The sequence below is a fragment of the Brachyhypopomus gauderio genome, chromosome 2 (assembly GCF_052324685.1).
Source record: "Brachyhypopomus gauderio isolate BG-103 chromosome 2, BGAUD_0.2, whole genome shotgun sequence".
Taxonomy (NCBI): Eukaryota; Metazoa; Chordata; class Actinopteri; order Gymnotiformes; family Hypopomidae; genus Brachyhypopomus; species Brachyhypopomus gauderio.
In genome coordinates this window covers 24,744,262-24,763,211 of record NC_135212.1, presented here as the reverse complement: position 1 = coordinate 24,763,211, position 18,950 = coordinate 24,744,262, and the positions used below count along the sequence as shown (strand labels likewise).

Below are 18,950 nucleotides of genomic sequence, written 5' to 3'. Positions count from 1 at the left end.
AGCCAACATGCTATTTTCATTAAGATGTGGAATGTAGTCTCTCTCTCTCTCTGTCACCCAGGCCTACAGTTCCCATCCAGATCCACCCAGTGCCATCTTTTAGCATCTTAATCGCTCCTGTCCCTACCTAGACCATGCTCATGCCCTTCCACATTGCTGCTTCTACACCTATGTCTCTGCTCCTGACTCTCTAGGGCCGGCCTCTCACTGCAAACACTCCTACTCAGCTAAACTCCAATCAGTGCCTGCCATAACTGGACATTATGCAGAGTTGGACTCCGCTAGCAGATAATATTTAAATCTTTGTCCTGAAATTCAGTTTGATGACTACTGGTCTGACATGTTGTGTAACACAGATGTCACATTAATCATGTGTAGGTCTTCAGTTTTTTTTTTTTTTAATCAATACACGTGAATTTCCTTTGTATGACAAAACAAATAGAGTCTATAGTCTGTTCCATTGGATGGGCTTCAAGGTTTCTAAGACACACAGCTATGATATACAGTAAACATACTATATATAATATAGTAACAAATGTTACTAATCTTTACTGAATGACAACTTTGGTTCATTACCCCAGGCAAGTTTCTTCATCTAAATGCCAAATAACCTCATGCATGCTAAACAAGAAACACTGTTGTACGAGATGGTTTTGCGTATAATAATATAGCTATAAATAACATTTAGGACTACGCTTACACCTGGAAGATAAAACAAAACACCTCAGACAAAGATGTTCAACCTAGGAGCCAACTCTCAAACTAATTTCTGTTGGTTCTAGAGGGTCTCCAGCCAAGTAAACTGTCGTAATATCTGTAAGGCACTACGAGGGAACAATGATAAACCTAGGACTGTGGAGAACACATCGCACATAGGTGCGGAGGAAGGTGTACCAACCACATGGCTGACGGCAGCTCATACACACACGCACACACACTATGTTCTACATGCTTATGTTATTACAACCACGTTGTGCAATCACATTTAAAGAGAAGGAAAAAAATCTATTGGTATCAGAAAGGTTCTTCATAAAATAAATGGGTGCAGCCTGCTACATTCTAAAAAGGGGGCCTAGCTAAATGTCCTACTGTATGACAAAACTTATTTTCTTTTCTAAATGTGAACACAAACAGAGAAAAGTCTATAAATACACTAAAAAGTTTTTTTGTCTTTTTGACATATTTCCAGAAGATTCCTCCAGTTGTTCTTAGGAGAGGACGGGAGAGAATGCACTAACCCTCACCGTGTGTGATTTGGAAATGTTAAAGACAGTTCAAGGCCATCATTATTTTATTCTTTGTAGAGCAGCAGATATCCGTATTTCACCTTATCCATAGTTCTCATCCACATGTGACCTCAGCTCAACAGTCTGTGAATGCTTATTTTTTTAAGATAGAAAACCAAATTAAACCATGGTTGAAACACACTCTCGGACTCTCCCAAAATGCCAACAGATGTGACCTTGCTGTAAAGGAAATTGAGAATAAAAAAAAAAAGAAAAAACATTATCAGATTTCCATGTTGAAAGTAATGAAATATCCAAATGACAAAAACAAACAGAACTGGCCCTTTTGAGAGAACTCATATGCAAAGGAAACAAACTGAAAACTTCAATCCTCTGTTCCCTCCCAGGATACTCTTTTCCTCTCCTTCAGCGTCTTCCTCATCTTCAAGTTTAGGCATGACAGGGTCAGGGGAAAAGGTTCAGGGACGGCCAGTTGGAGCACATCTCTCCATCTCTGTCTCTGGGGGGGGGGGGGGATGGTAAGCAGCGATCGGGACTCCAGTGTTTCGGCTCTAGAGGTAAGGGTACTGGTTCATCTTGGTAGGGCTCAGAGGATATCCAGTGTAGACTGTGGAGGCGGGAGAAGCGCTGATATAAGTTTGGTGGGCAAACTGGGCCTGGTACTGGCTGTGGTGCAGCGTGGGCGAAGGTAGCACACGGTGACCCATACTGACGGGCACCTGGTGGACGATGCCAGGTGGGTAACTGGCATGCTGAACAGCATGGTGGGCGGAGCCCTGTGACGCCACCAGGTGGGCCACTGTGCCAGTGGAGCCCAGGGCAGCAGGGGCAGTGTAAGTGTAAAGGTGGGGTTGGCCCGAAAGGTGTGTGGCCGCCAGGTGAGGGTGGACGTTGGTGCTATGAGAGGGGCTGTTGTGGTGGAAGGAGTAGGGAGCCTGGGCAGCCATGGTGGGTGTGATGTAGGCCTGTTGTCGCCGGTGACCACCATTCCTCTCTACTGGCATGTGCTGTTGAGCCTAAAACAGAGAGCAAGATTACATCAAAGAACTCCCACTATCTCATCGCTATAACACACCAAACACAGTCTCTCTAACACATAACGACACACCAAACAAAGTCTCTCCAACACATAACGACACAAAGTCTCTCCAACACATAACGACACACCAAACAAAGTCTCACTAAAACATAACACACCAAACAGTCTCTCTAACACAGGGGTGCCCACAACTTTTCAGCTTGTGAGCTACTTATAAGATGACCAAGTCAAAATGATCTACCTATTTATTTTTTAGCGTGTGTGTCAAATGTTGTTCCGGGGGGGATGGGTTTGGTGGAGGCATGTGTCAAACCCTAGACGTCAGATTGGCTACCATGTATGTCAATCAAAATACAACCGTCAGTGCAGATGGACGACAGTTTGTCATTCATCCACTACTTTTTAATGTCATGCGATCTACCCACACTTCCTTCGCGATCGACCAGTAGATCGCCATTGACCGGTAGATCGCGATTGACGTTTTGGGCACCCCTGCTCTAACACATAATGACACACCAAACAAAGTCTCTCTAACACAAAATGACACAAACACAGTCTCACTAACACATAACGACACACCAAACACAGTCTCTAACACATAATGAAACATCAAACAAAGTCTTTTTAACACATAACGAAACACCAAATGCATTCTCGCTAAAGGCAAGGCAACTTTATAAAGCACCTTTCATACACACTGGCAATACGAAGTGGTAAAACATCATTATAATCACACAGCAGACCCACTAACACTAAACATTAAACTTTGTAATGATACACCAAACACATTCTCACTGACACATCGCTAAAATCACAAACACCACATTCCCACAAACACGCCATTAAAATGACATTAAACACACTCTTGCTAACACATTATTATCACATACCAAACACAGTGCCAGTAGCATTGCTGTAATCATACATCACACACACTCGCACCAACACATTGCTATAAACATACACCAAGCACACTCTCAATAACACATCAGTGATGTTCAAACCTGGCTGAGATTGAGAGGCTGCTGCTGCTGGAAGGGGTGTGGCCCAGCACGCTGCTGTCGATAGGCCCCACCCACAGGAATGCCTCCTGATGAATGATTGTTGCCAGATAGCCCTCCATTGGAGGACTTAAACTTGTAAGCAGAATTCTGGTGATTTATAGTGTCTATAATGATTAAAGAAATGTCAGATTATGTAAGAGGATACGAATAAAATATAAATACAGTGTCTATGTTGTATAATAATGCTAAGGATGTCTTAAATTTCCTTTTTCCTTGTCTTAAAAGTGTCATAACTATAGTACCCAGAGGCAGCAGGGCATTGCTTAAATTATATCTTTAAAAATGCCTGCTGTCTTGCCTATGACCGCAGTTTATGCTCACCAGGCATGAGGCGGTCACACTCGTTCAGGGTTTCGGCAGTCTGGCTCTTCAGAGGAGGGATGATGATGGTGCGGGGGTTTCCGTTGCTGTAGTCGTCCAGCATGATGCCCTTTGAGTCACAGCTGTTGGCGTTGGGGCCAGAGGGCCGAGACGCTACGGCATAGGGGCTGTTGCTGGAGTCAGAGTCGGGGGAGTCGTGGACCGTCACACAGCTGATGACGTTCTTCCTCTGTTTGGATGACGTGCTGTGAAAAGGAAATAGCAACTTAGTGTTGTCATGCTCTTTCGTCAGAGTTGCATAGTGCATTTTGCCCAGATGAAGACAAACCACAGTCCTTTGCTAGCGACAGCAGTGGATGTTCCTGAGTCGACCATCAGAGGTCTGGCTCTGCACTGCTAGCTGTGGCCCCTCCCCTAAAGCCAAAGCCACACCCGTCGACCGTCCTGCTGACCTGGTGCTACCCGCTTGCTTGTGCTCATCCTCCTCATCTGTATCGCTGCTGATGGTGATGATGCTAACTGCTGGGCTGGGAGTGTCGGCGATGACAATGGTTTGTCGAGGGGGGTTGTGTTGCGTGTTCGCCCCCTGGTGGTCACGTGTGGTGCTGGAGGCCTGGTCCTCTGTCCACCCTCCTACCCCTCCGGCACCATGGAGGGGACCACAAGGCACACAGGTGCCGTTCTGTAGTGGGGCGCCGCGAGGTGGAGTGTTCTCCTTCACGCGCTTGGAACGTTGAGGGGATAGCACAGCTTGGCACGAGGATACCTCACACACTGACATATTCCTACAGCAGGAAGTTACAGGCAGTCAGTTATACACTACACCCGGCTTTATTGTTTTTTTTTTAAATAAGATATATCAGTGTCTCAATGGCATTTTATAAAACATGAAAACTTCTTACACTAACCTGCTGTTCATCTGGTGCTGCTTACTCTTTTTGGAGGAGGAGGTATTATTTGACGGCTGCCTCATAACGTGAGCCACACCCACATTTAAAGGCTGCTGGGAAGGTAGTGTCACATGACCAGCAAGCAAGGCTGGCTGCTGCATGATGGGATTGTAATGGCTGCCATGGGGATGGGAATTCCTGAAAAGTGAAAGCAACAGTTACATGGTGATGGCATAGAGCCAGGTGCCTCAGCTTCTCCGATGTCCTCATTTTTATGTCTAAACATCAAATCAATCAAATCTCAACAATGACTGTCTTAATATTTAAGCCCAGTCCTAAGTTTCTACACCCCAGGCTAATGTCAGAGACAAAATGTTATATCATAACCGGCCAGCAGGAGGCAGTAGTGTCTGCAGCACACAGAGTGCAGCAGCGTGGCAGAGAGGGCTCTCAGTGGAGACATCTCCCACCCCGCAGTGCAAGTGTGGCACTCCTGCAGCTGGGCTGGCTGAGGACAACAAAGCCCTCAGGCTTCAGCTGGAGGCTCCGTTCTCCAGTTCTCCAGACGTCAGCAAAACCACATTAGCTCAGGCCTGGGCAGGCAATACCACACTCCTACACTTCACTGACCTGACCTGCTCCTCGCAGAGTCACTCTGAACCTCTAGCAAACATTACATTATTACTACATTAATTTTCATTAATTTTCTATAAGGGCTGGATGTTATATGCAATACTTGTGACTACAGGATTTTAAATAGTGCTAGCTCTTTTTGGTTCCATAGTTCATGAACACAGCTTGTAGATTTGTAGGCTTTGGTACATAGCATTCCAACTCATTTAATCTGCACATTCATCAAAGTAAAATGGCCATGTAATGGTACATTTTTTCCGCGGTGTTTTAAAGGCCAATGTTTACAATTGCAGATAAATATCCACATGTTCTCTAACAGGATTACAAATACGTGTTGACTAATGGCTGCCAGTGGTGTGTGTATGTTGTTTCATGTGTACAAGCTTTTTGATGTGTGTCATGTTTAAATAAGAGTAGTTCCCCCCAAGAATTCTCCAGTGGTGGTGGTAGAGTGGTACCTCCAGTTGGCCAGAGGCTGAGAGCTGTTCATGGGCTCAGGAATGACGGCGGTGTGTTGTACGGAGGTGTGTGTGAGCTGCTGCCATGCTGGGGGCAGCAGGATCTGCTGGGTACCGGAGGGCCACGCCTGCTGCAGGAGAGAGAGACAGGGGGAGGGAGACAGGGAGTGAGGGAGAGAGAGAGGGCAAGAGGGGAGAAGGGAGAAAGAGAGGGAGAGAAAATGAAGGAAAGAGTCAGAGAGAAGGGGAGAGACAGAAAGAGAGGGAGTGAAACAAAGAGAGAGAGACAGAGAAAGGGAGGCATTGGATGTAAACCTAGACATCTATCATTCACATTGCATGTTATATGACTGAGGAACTAAAAAAATTATCCCCCCCTTAAAACATGGCAAGGGTTCAGTTGTGTACAGGGCTAGATTTCAGCTAAACAGGCCAGTTAACACACACATATTTAGAACGAGGAGAGAAGGATAAAGCTATTTGCAGCTGTGACCGCTAGCAAGTGTGCCAAACTACACCAATGATCTATCAAACAGGTCAAGCAGCCCCTTTGGACACACTGAATATGGCATGTTGCGGAATGAACATTCTTACATCAAGGTAAATACAGGTCACCTTAAAGCCAACAAGCTGGGTTTCATTTTTTTGATGTCGCTGTCATCAAAAGTGATTTTGTGTCGCTCAGAAAGATTATACAGACAAAAATGGAACAACTTGTCTAAGCAAAGAAAAGCGTTTCAAAGGACAAAAAGCTACTGTGGGACACAAGAAGCTTTTGTCACTTTCATTTTAACATCAGTCTTGTCTTGGCATTGATATTGTAGTGATTTAGAATAAACCTCGAAAAACTAACCGTAGTCTTGATTCATGCCTCCAAAAAAAGAAAAAAGATAAGACCCTGCTTTAATAAAGACACGCTGCCTCTCCTAGGCAGGGCGCTGATGTGTTAGACAGTTTCCAAATCAGCTCAGGATTTAATTAAATTCAGGGGCCCCATTCAGTTGCTTTGTAAGGAGCTGCTTTGTATGGCTGGCATGGCACACAGGGAGTGCTAGGCGTCATTGGCCCGGAGACGAAGCTAGCAGAGGACTGTCTGCAGCTCTAATGGTTTAATGCAGCTCCACTGATTAGCAGTTTAATGTACAACTAATGAATTGTTCCTTTAATACCATTTGCACATCTCTTTTACGGTGCCATCAGTATGGGCTCCTGCCCAGGGCTTTGACAAAGGGCCCTTACTGCAAACACCAGGGGGTTATTATGTTCACGCTCAGAGACAGACCCAACAAAGGCTTCAGGGAAGACCAAAACATGAAGATGTTTGGGCGTGAGTGCAAAGCGCACATCTCCTGTGGTATATGGCTTCTGTTTTGCTCAGGTCTTATTGGAATATTCTTAAGGCTGCAAGGCCTGATTGCCTAGACATCTTTAGTCACCTTTGTTGTTCCTGGGAACTGGAATTGTTTTGTCTGCAGCAAATGTTGTGATTAGAGGAGAGCAGGCAAAGAGGTGATGAGTAGTAGAGGTTATCTCCATTGTTATCTCCTAACAATGCTAAGTTACACTAAGGACACCCATCATGGACAAATCTACAACACCATTAACAGCAAAACAGGTGTTTTCTTCAAGTTAGCTAAACAATATGAAGTCAGCACTAAAAGCTCTACTGACCTATATGCATATGCATTTTCAGCTTCCTGTAATTTAACAGCTTTACATGCTGGACAGCCATGTTTGCTTTTCTTTATTATCACACTGACACAAATATCTACATCCTTACTATATGGCCTTACTATAACTATTATACAGCACAACTGTACTATACAGCACAACAGTACTATACAGCACAACTGTACTATACAGCAGATCAGTATTATACAGCACAACTGTACTATACAGCAGATCAGTATTATACAGCACAACAGTACTATACAGCACAACAGTACTATACAGCACAACAGTACTATACAGCACAACAGTACTATACAGCACATCCCTGCAGTCCTTTGCTTCTATTCCTGCCATTTTCCATTCCCCCCTTCTCCCCCTCAGGCCTGGATTGTGTAATCGTCCTGTCTGCCTTGGAACAGTAACCCAGATAAGGGCTCTTTTCCGCGCAGAGCTGTCTACTTGCCCCTCTCCCCCGGCTGTGAAAGCCCTTTGTCACCCCAGAGGCTCTGAATGCGTTAGCTCGCCCTCCCCAATTGTTCCGGCATTTTCTGCATTCCTGTTCCAGATAAAGGCCCAGGCAGACTGGGGCCTCGTGGAGCCAGCCCTCGCCCTCTCTGCTCATAGCTCTGAGAGACGAGGGCCTTTCAGACAGGCACACAGACAAGGAGACCGATGAAGAGACCAGTTTGTCTTAACCAAACTGCGCCGTACGGTTAAGCACACCAAGTACCACATGAACTGTCTTCATTCTAGCTGATGTTGGGCATCACAGACCCTCGGGTCTAAAAATCCCTCAGTGTCTGCAGATAATCTTCACCAGATTATGACAGACTTCTCACTAACAAGACAATACAAGCACTGTGAAAGCAGAGTAGGGCCCCCTGGAACCCCAGAACCCCAACCAGAATTCTCAGATCCATCCGAAACTCTAGAACCCCCAGAACACCACCCTGAATTCTCAGATCCCCCAGAAACTCCAAACCCCTAGACTCCACCCAGAATTCTCAAATCCCCCTGAAACTCCAGAATTCTCATCCTAGAAAGACAGATGTGAACAGTTCCCAAGACACACACTGTAGAAACATCTTCTGCAATGATGACATAGGATAAAAATGACAGAGGAGGGTGAGTTACACTTGTATGATTAAAAACAAAGTAGGTCACGCTAATAGCTGTTCGCCTGAGCCAATTTTGTCTGTAACAGTGAATTTGGGTGAGTGAGGGGTATAATTAGTTTAGGATGCCATGATGATGTAGACTGTACCTGTGTCAGAAGGCCAGGCTGGATTTGAAGGGGTTGGGCACCAGGGGCCTGCGTCACTATGGGAACAGCATTCTCCATGCGCACAGAGTAGCCACTGTGTTTGGAAGGAGATGCCTGCAGCCCTGGAGAACATGCAGCTTTCAACAAAAACGTCTCTACTCCTAAACACCACGCCACTGACATTCAAAAGGAGGCGCACCACGCTTACCCCAGAAACTACAGATACAGAAACACACTGTTGGTTTACAGCCGAGTGTCTCGGTTCCATACAAATTTCGAACAACTGTATAACGACCCAGTAAGAGTGGAGCTCTCACCTTGGAAAGCAGGCGGGCAGACAATGAGGGCCTGCTGGAAGGGGTCTGGGCGGGCGGCGCAGAGCTGTGGGGGCCCGGGCTGGAGGGGCATGGTCCTGGGTGCTACAGCAGCCATGGGAGCTGCAGAGGACTGGTAGAGTGCAGACGGGTAGTTTAGTACGGAGACGTCGGGGTTGGCAAGGGGAAGGGTGGCACTGGTTGTGGGGGGAGCCAGGTTGGTGCCCTAAAGGAACCGATGGAGTCAACATACGAACAAAGACAAAACAAAAGCATGAGGTGTGTGTGTGTGGGGGGTGGGGGGTGGGGGGGGTGTGGAGGTTGGTGGAGGAGGGGCAGGTTGGAGCAACAATGAGGAAGGAGAAACTTTAAACTCATGATGACATGTTAATCCAGCTGAGGGTTGGCTTCAGTTCAGTAGATAACAATATGAAAATGAATACATAAATACATAGGATGTAGGAAACTACCAAACTAATGCAGCAGAAGAGGAAAAAAAACATTTGTGTATTTCTAAAATCTTTCCTTGTGACTGAGATATTTACAAGAAAAATGTTAAAAGTTTCAGTTAACTGAATAAACTGATAAATATGAGGTATGTTTCACTTATTTTTATTTAATGTAAACATTTCATGTAACTGATGTACTGATAATTTTTTATATCAACACACTAATAATCATGCACATGAAAACACGAAGCGCCTAACTGGGGACGTGTATTTGCTGCTACACAGGTCTAGGACGACACGTGCAGGTTCTGTAAACACACCTTACTGACTGCTCGCAGACAGCAGGAGGGAGACAGGCAGCGAGTGCTCCTGCCTTACAGTTTATTTCAGAGCCACGCTATTCTGGCTCATTGAATTTGCTCAGTCTCATTAGCAGAAGATAATAATTCCTCTCTGAACTGCACTGTGATTAAATGTAGCCACACGTCTGAGAGGAGAGAAAGGGCCCCCGATCTCTTCAGAGGGCCGTGTCTGCTCTTTGCCCACCTTCAGAGTGCTTTAACCCACCCGACTGCTGTGCCGTTACCCGGCCATTCACCTACTGTTCTATCATTTCCCCCGCTTAGGCGGGTCTAGTGAGCGTGTTTCACAGTGGCCAGGGGGAATTTCACAGTGGCCAGGGGGCGTTTCACAGTGGCCAGGGGGAGTTCAGTGAAATTCGCTTGTTTTAAGTCTTAAAAAGGAGAGTCACGGAGTCGTAATGTATGTGCACCATGGCAACAGACACAAGAAAGAGGTTTACTCCCCCCAAGGAAGAAAAGCAGACCCTGGGGGTACTGTCATTAACAATAATATACAAGCTAACAGACTGAGGAAAAACATCTGGGAGGAGTGTTTTGGGAACAGTATTAGATAAAAGGATTAGATGAAAGAATTTACTTGTAGCATCTCTACTCATTCTTGTTGATTCAGATGTAGTACTTATGATCCTCAAATACAGAAAGCAGAGGGCCACCTGAATCTCCTTGATCAGCAGGCCTTGCTCCAAACCTGCCTTTTGAAACAGAGGACGGCCATATTTACTTTCATCTGCTGCTGAGGCGATACTGTTCCATTTCACACCACTGCTAGTAATTACGGGCTTTTCATTAGAGCCTGTGCAGGGAAAAATTCTGAGCGGCACGTTTCATTTTTCATTTTCTCTGTTTAGTGTGGCGGACGAGCACCAGGGGAGAGAGTTAATCAATACAGCACTGTGGCATTCATCAAACAGAATAAACACTTCAAACTGCAGCCCACTAATACAAAGCTGAGCTGTGGCCCCAGTCTCACCAACACTCTCACTAACACACAGCACACAGTTCACCCAGTCCCCCCAGTCCCCCCGCATTAGCCAGCTCAGCACGACACCCAACACATGAATATATTTCACTGGGCATAAAACAGTGGTTATGCTTAAAACAGAAATGGAGCATAATAACAGTACTGATTAGAACAATAATGGTGCTATTTGCATATATATATATATATGTGTGTGTGTGTGTGTGTGTGTGTGTGTGTGTGTGTGTGTGTGTGTGTGTGTGTGTGTGTGTGTGTGTGTGTGTGCGTTTTCTGACTAACCAACCAGAGTCAGAAAACGCAAATGAAGCAGGAAGTCTGAGTGTGTTTAATCAGCACTTCATGATCAGGGGCACAGAGCTAGACTCACACACACACACACACACACACTTGCATAAGACAGTGGAGTGTAAGTAGCTGATAATCAGCTTTTAGAAAGTAATCAGTCCTTAATTCTGGGGTCCTGTAGTAGCTACAGTACTTGTGACCCATACTTGTGATCTGCATCAAACAGGAAATAGAAAAGGGTGTGAGTGTATGCATCCTTGTGTGTGTGTGTGTGTGTGTGTGTGTGTGTGTGTGTGTGTACACTGACCTGGTTGTGCACAGTGTTGAGCTGGTTGTTGAATGTCATGGTGAGGTTAGTTGAAGTGCTGGGAGCTACGTGGCTAATGAACGGAGTCTTGCTCTGGTTGACGGAGTCATACATGTTCACCCGACGTTTACAGATCTCCATGTTCTGGAAGCAGGATTTGACACTGCACATGAAAGGAACAGGGGTTAGTGTTCCATTACACCTGCACCTCCACCACCCTCATCATCTTCTGAACAGGAGTATGGAGTAGAGTAGGAGTGTATCTGGAGTGTGGAGGGGTGTAACAGGAGTGTGGAGGGGTGTAACAGGAGTGTGGAGGGGTGTAACAGGAGTGTGGAGGGGTGTAACAGCAGTGTGGAGGGGTGTAACAGCAGTGTGGAGGGGTGTATCTGCAGTGTGGAGGGGTGTATCTGCAGTGTGGAGGGGTGTATCTGCAGTGTGGAGGGGTGTATCTGCAGTGTGGAGGGGTGTATCTGCAGTGTGGAGGGGTGTAACAGGAGTGTGGAGGGGTGTAACAGGAGTGTGGAGGGGTGTAACAGCAGTGTGGAGGGGTGTAACAGGAGTGTGGAGAGATAGACTCACTGCGTGCTGTGAGGGAAATCCAGTAGGTGAGCCATGGTAACAAAAGGGTGGTTGAGTGTTTCAATAGGTGTGGTCCTCTTGTCTGCGTCAATGGTCAGCATCTTGGTCAGGAGGTCGATAAATTCTCTCCGGTCTGCCTTCTCCGCCAGCACGTCACTGCCCTCCAGCTCTGTGGTCACGTTCACCTGCACGTGAGAGAACAGAGCCAGGCTTACCGACCCTGTGTTTGAATGTGAGCCTCCCGCCCCACGTGACTGACAGAATTAGACCACGCCATAGGTGTTCACAGGTATTATTGAAGAAACTAAATTAATATTTGAAAGAGCAATATTTAAGCAGTTAATGAATCAAATGAAAGCATTTATTAAGCATATTATCACTTACAATCACTTAATTTCCTTAATGAGACATGATAATTTGACCCATGGGAGTAATGCAAAGGTCTAGTGGTGTTTTGACAGCCTGGTTAATACATCATCAGAATGTCATTGTGCTAAAACAAGTACTACACTTAAACCTCTCTGACCTTCCCAAACACTTAAACGCCTCTGGCCTTCACAAATACATAAACCTCCAAGGTCTTAATCAGAGCACATGGCGTCTAAGTTTCAGTGCGCATAAACTCAGAGCATGCATGCCTTCTAAGTGTGCATACCCTGTGAGCGTGCATGCCTTCTAAGTGTGCATACCCTGTGAGCGTGCATGCCTTCTGAATGAGCAGCATCACCTGTTCTCCCGCTCTATGTCCTGAATCCTCTCTTACTAAATCTAGAGTCACCTCTGTTTCTGCTTCACACACACTGTTTTATTCTGGGCCCCACCCCCGCATCACCTGCTGCATTATAAGGGAATAATCTACAACACACAGCAAAAACTAATCAAACTGTCCTATGCAGGAGAATGTGATGACTTTAGGGAAACACACACACACACACACACACACACACACACACACACACACACACACACACACAGGAATGAAAACATGCCAGTGCAATACAAACATTTCACACAAAAACACTGCATAATGAACAGCAAGTAAATTTATGACTGCCACAGTCAATCATGTCCCTAAGTTAACACTGGACCAATACCACATCTTTCATCTAGAAATATTCTGAGAGAACTAATATAGAACCTGCACTTGAGTGCAGAGACTGCCCAGAGCTCACTAAAAGACTAACCACACTAAAATACTACCTAACATATGTGCACTAAAATATTACCCTGGCAGGACAAGCCATGTGTTGATTTTCATAAGAAACATTGGTGGTCATAAACAATTGGTGTTCCTGCATCCCCTGTAAGCAGCTTCTCACTATTTGATGTTTTTTTTCAGACACAGTGCAGGAGAGTCATTTCCTTTCCTGGGCACTGTCCCAGCATTTAGGCTTTTAGTAATCATCAGTAAAACAAAAACAAGCACATTTCCAACATTACTCTTTTATTCAGACCAGGGTCTAGGTCACTCAGAATATCAACATTCCAGATTTTAATGGAAGCGCGAGGTTTGACTCCATCTGTCTCTGACACCGAAGCAGGGAGCCCTCACACATTGCACAGGAAAGCTCTTGTTTACATCCAGTTGATTCAGAACTCTAGTATGTGGATTGCATCCTGATAAGATTTTAACTACATGCAATTACACCTGGTAGTCAAAAGCATCTCTGGTTAGCCACTTTGAAATCCGATTGCTATGTGGCACGTAATGTGCAAATCAGTTCATATACCACAACCAACAGGCAGTGTTTTTCTTGTTCTGCATTTCCTTACTATGCAAAGTTCGGTGCTGCCTTGAAAATGAAAATTTTGCATGCATTGTGCCATTGTGTCTCTTCACAAGTCCACACCTGCTCCAGCAGTCAATGTTAAGAAGAAAACGACTGTTCCGACCAATTAACTGGCTAATACCACTACGGTCCACCAGCCAGTTTGGGACGGAACCAGGACTGGTGAGAGTGTGTGGTGTGGGAGACCTCCTTGGGCTCACTGATGACATGTGACATATATGGGGCGTGGCTTTGATTGCTGATTTAAATATGTCTTGGGTATGTTTACCCATATATTATTTTGCTGATAATCTCTATTTGGATATAACTTTGATACTCAAGATGCACAAAACAACTAGGTGGAAACGGGGACGGTGACCTAATTCTTCCCCAGATCCTGTGAGCTGACAAGAAGACCAAGCGTCCTGACGTCAGCACATTTCCATGAATTCACCTCAGTTACAGTAAATTAGATCAGGCAAACTTTTAATCAAATGAAGCTGGTAACACTGATGCTAAGTCCCTAAGCGCAGGGCTGGTCTTGGAGAAAGGCTGCTGCAGACTGACAGAGGGCTGACATTATGGGGCACAATGATTTCATTTCCAATAACATTCAGCTATCTGCAGGAAAATATATTTTTTAATTTATTCCATTTGACCTATCAGGCAAAATCTGGCTAGAGGCTTCTAGGTCACATTCGAGGGTCCCATAGTGCAAATGAGGCTTTGTCATGATATGCTGAGTTTGGGTTCATCACCAAGGAAAAAGGACTCGCATACTCATACTCAAAGCTCCCTCATGTGCAGTTAAACACAAGGACAGTCTAAACCAGCTCTGACAGTGTATGACTGATCATTTACATTAGCTATAACACATATGGCTGTCATTTCACACATACATCAGCAATGAGGCTTCACCCATGTAATGCTGTTGGTATAATATGCTTTGTTATGGAGATGGTGTGCTCTGTGTGTGTGTCTGTGTGTGTGTGTGTGTCTGTGTGTGTGTGTCTGTGTGTGTGTGTGCTTTCTATTGTTGAGTTTGGGTTTCGAGAAAGGGTGTAGGGTATAGGTGTTTGGGTGTAGGGTGTAGGTGTTTGGGTATATGTCTCACCTGTGCCATATCGTCCAGGCAGTTGAAGATATACTTGCGTGCCTCTTTTGACTTGATTCCTGTCTCCCCCTCATGGTCTTCTGGAGTCTGGAGGACAAAAGAGAGTTGCTTTTTTAAAATTTAAATATCAGTAATAAAAATAAAAAATTTTTTGCAACATCACAATATAGCATTTTGACATGTGACATTTGCTGTGCGTCATGTGTTAGCAGAGCATAACATGTGCTGAGCAGTATGTGGGAATGGAGCTCATCGATCGCTCTGTGGACCCAGAGCAGTCGCTGCCCACCAGAGCATCACTGGGCATTGAGGAGGTGGGCGGAGCAAAACCTCCAAGGAGCTTTTTATTTGTGGACTGTGGCCATGTGCTACTGCACCTCGCAAAGTGCAAGGTTAATCTGAAAAACTACACTCTCTGGAGACCAGCAGTGAGTGACGGACACGTGGGGCGCAGAGGGAGGGAGGTGGAATCAGGCCTGTGCATCGGAGGGACTGCTCTGCTCAGGACCATTAAACAGTCCACGGTCTGCTCTGCTTTGGGTGTGGAATACAGACAGCAGTCAGAGCGTGGGGGCTGCAGGCCAAGACTTTGGGGAGGGGAAACAGAACAAGGACGTTTTTTTAGCGGACCAGCTGTGAGCCAGAACAGAAAACTATAGGAGCAGAATGTCTGGGCTCAACAGTCAGGCTCTGCAGTGATAATGGGGAATGAGGGGAATGCTGATGTCTTTGCGTTGCAGTGTATGAGCCGTGTGTGTGTGTGCGTGTGTGTTTGTGAGAGCTGGTGCCTAACAGTACCTTCAGTCTCCATAGAGGATAAGTGGATTCTGGGTCTCTGTTGAAGAACCTGGTCGTTTTTGTGCCTGCGCTGAGCAGATATTCTGCCGGCAGCCCCTGTGTTTGAGAAATGTACCGAATCTGGGGAACAGACACCAAAACAGGTGATATAGTAGCTTAACAAGTGAAGAAGGCTAGAAGCCTCATTTCATGTAAAGCGAATCCTTCATATCCGGCGGAGTCAGACTGAAGTTTCATCTCCACCGCTCACTCGTTCATCTTCTCAGCCTTAGCAAAACAGCCGAAGAACTTGAGTAACCAGCATCTGAAGAAAATACCGTCACTGTCAAGTTTATATTCGTTCCTCAGAAAGTCTTTTTATAGGTTTGCCCCAGAGGTGCAATTACCCAGAATGCCATTCAGACACCTGAAAGGCATCTAAACACAGAAGCCTGCCAGGCAGCAGCATCTAGCATAATTACCTCCCCAGTCTGCCTCTGCACCAATCAGAGCTCGTCTTATCCCTACCCTAGACTGCCTCCACCCCAATTAGTGCTTCTCTTATCCTTCTGCCTGTCTGCCTCTACACCAATCAGAGCTTCTCTTATCCATCCCCTGATCTGCTTCCAGACCAATCAAAGCTTCTCTTATCCCTTCCTTGGACTGCCTCAACATCAATCAGGTTCTCTTAACCCTCCCCTCGTCAGCCTCTGCACCAATCAGAGTTTCTCTTATCCATACCCTGGTCTGCCTTCACACCGGTCAAAGATTCTCTTATCCCCCCACCGGTCTGTCTGAAAACCAATCAGAGCCTATATAGCCTTACCCTGAGGTCACAGACGCTCCTGGAACCTTGAAAACAGCACCAAATCTTTTTCATCTTTGGAAATAAAAATTTTGTTATTTTCTGCATTATAGGGTTTCCAAATGTAATAATTAGAAATATGCTAAAGGTGTGACACTAGTGAGCAGACAACTGGCACGTTCTTAATTTATTCATCTTTTGGGTTTATAATTAGCAGAGGTAAATGATAAGTGTTAGCAGAGGCAGTGCTGCTTACAAACATTGCCCTAATACTACCTACCCCCCTACCCCAACCATATGCCCCATTAGCCATAACCTCATCGTACCCCAATCATTTCCCCTCTGTTAGCCATAACCTCACCCCTACCCCAACCATATGCCCCCTGTTAGCCATAACCTCACCCCTACCCCAACCATATGCCCCCTTTTAGCCATAACCTCACCCCTACCCCAACCATATGCCCCCTGTTAGCCATAACCTCACCCCTACCCCAACCATATGCCCCCTTTTAGCCATAACCTCACCCCTACCCCAACCATATGCCCCCTGTTAGCCATAACCTCACCCCTACCCCAACCATATGCCCCATTTTAGCCATAACCTCACCCCTACCCCAACCATATGCCCCGTTAGCCATAACCTCACCCCTACCCCAACCATATGCCCCATTTTAGCCATAACCTCACCCCTACCCCAACCATATGCCCCGTTAGCCATAACCTCACCCCTACCCCAACCATATGCCCCCTGTTAACCATAACCTCACCACTACCCCAATCATATGCCCCGTTAGCCATAACCTCACCCCTACCCCAACCATATGCCCCCTGTTAACCATAACCCCTACCCTCACTGGTTCCGCTACCCTTAACTCTGATATTTACTAAAGCAAAGATAGCATGGTCACTTGTTGCTCAGTTTGTAATATGCAACCCAGTCCCTTGTCAAACCCAAAGACAAAGTAAGGAGCACTGACAGTGTAATAGCAGCAGGAAGATCGGCAGCATTGAGAGGAGTTCCAGAGCTTGTTTAGGGTGTTTCTGATTCGCTATGAGAGGAGTTCCGGAGCTTGTTTAGGGTGGTTCTGATTCGCTATGAGAGGAGTTCCGGAGCTTGTTTAGGGTGGTTCTGATTCGCTATGAGAGGAGTTCCGGAGCTTGTTTAGGGTGGTCCTGATTCACTTTGAGAGGAATTCCAGAGCTTGTTTAGCGTGGTTCTGAATCACTTTGTGCTAGATCACTGGCCCTGTGCCTTTAGCCCAGCCTTTCAGTTTTTGTATTTTTAAGAGAAGGCCCCACTCTGGAGCTCAGGAACTGGGCTAATTGGGCAGGTTGTGGCATCTGTCCAGCACTGCAGAGCAGCCTGAGACATGAAAGCCTGAGTGCACACACACACACACACACACACACACACACACACACACACACACACACACACACACACACACACACACACACACACACACACGTACGCACACACACACACACACAATACACTTTAGAAAAACTGAGAACAGCAGCATAGCCAGAGGTTTGTTATGTTTTCCCTCCCTGGAGCATAAACAGTAATTGAAGGATGTTTTTATAGACATTTGCAGCAAGAGAGTTCCAAGCTCAATAACAAATGTAAACAGAAAATGCCATTTTATTTTTCTAATAAATATTACTAATGTATAATTGTCCTTTGATTCCCCTCTTTCTACAATCAACCAAAGTATCCGGAGTGAGAGGAGAATCGTCCAGCGGATCTCTGGATCTGAGCTGCCTGAGCACACGCACAATATGCTCCCTGCACTCTGTGGGATTAAGGCCTTCTGAGCGTCTTACCTGGTCGTACTCTGAAGCACCGGGGTAAAGCGGCCAGCCCAGGAAGAGTTCAGCAATCACACAGCCCAGGGACCACATGTCTATGGCCTCACAGAACGGCAAGCCGAGAATGATCTCTGGAGCTCTAAACCAACACACAGACACACACACACACATGCTGGAGGTCAGTAAAGGACAGGAAGCAGATTTTATTGTGCATGATTTAATTTGCTGCACTTTAGGCATTTAAAACTGTTTAATTATATATGAAAACCAGAATTAATTTGAATGTGTAGAAACAGTGGGAACAGGCGCAGCAGAGCAGTGTGGGGCCCACGGAGGACTTGCAGCCCTTCAGCCCAGAGCCACATCAGACTCCAGAAATCTAGGGCCACATCAGAACACAGGAGCCCAGGTTCATATCAGACCTCAGGAGCCCAGAGCCACATCAGACCCAGGCCGAAGATGGAACTGATTCAGTCTGAAACCTAAAACCATCATCTACTGCCTGCAGAACTCAAGACCCTTCGCTCTGCAAGTGTATGGGTAATAAAGACATATGCTGGATGTAGCTCCATGGTTCTAATGTTTTCATGTAAATTGCAGGCTGGTGGTTGGGAGAGAGGCTGCTTATGTAGTGTGGGAGGTGTGCTATTATGCTGGGGGGGGGGGGGCTGTCCTGTGTCCACTCTCTCAGGCAGCATACTGGGGATCAAGAAAAGACAGAGACGGAAAGACGGAGAGATCGAGATGCCCATCAATCACACCCCTCTCACAGCAAACACACACACACACACACACACACACACACACA

The 18,950-nt window shown here is 46.0% G+C and overlaps 1 protein-coding gene across 4 annotated transcripts in view; it reads right to left on the bottom strand.

The window, feature by feature from the left end:
* Positions 1 to 333: 333 nt before the first annotated feature.
* The window catches only part of hipk2 (homeodomain interacting protein kinase 2), a 74,979-nt gene continuing 56,362 nt past the window's right edge, over positions 334 to 18,950 (bottom strand). Inside the window, exons 3-15 of one of the 4 annotated variants that reach the window (XM_076992355.1) lie at positions 18,158 to 18,281; positions 15,547 to 15,666; positions 14,749 to 14,835; positions 11,866 to 12,050; positions 11,284 to 11,446; positions 8,905 to 9,034; positions 8,588 to 8,709; positions 5,653 to 5,780; positions 4,580 to 4,759; positions 4,124 to 4,456; positions 3,672 to 3,916; positions 3,291 to 3,454; positions 334 to 2,263 (exon numbers count right to left, since the gene is read on the bottom strand). In XM_076992355.1, the coding sequence (XP_076848470.1) occupies positions 1,799 to 2,263; positions 3,291 to 3,454; positions 3,672 to 3,916; positions 4,124 to 4,456; positions 4,580 to 4,759; positions 5,653 to 5,780; positions 8,588 to 8,709; positions 8,905 to 9,034; positions 11,284 to 11,446; positions 11,866 to 12,050; positions 14,749 to 14,835; positions 15,547 to 15,666; positions 18,158 to 18,281 (2,446 nt within the window). In that variant the 3' untranslated portion in view covers positions 334 to 1,798. Of the gene's footprint in view, positions 2,264 to 3,290; positions 3,455 to 3,671; positions 3,917 to 4,123; positions 4,457 to 4,579; positions 4,760 to 5,652; positions 5,784 to 8,587; positions 8,710 to 8,904; positions 9,128 to 11,283; positions 11,447 to 11,865; positions 12,051 to 14,748; positions 14,836 to 15,546; positions 15,667 to 18,157; positions 18,282 to 18,950 lie in introns of all 4 variants that reach the window. The other 3 variants (XM_076992353.1, XM_076992354.1, XM_076992352.1) reach the window with 3 other exon arrangements.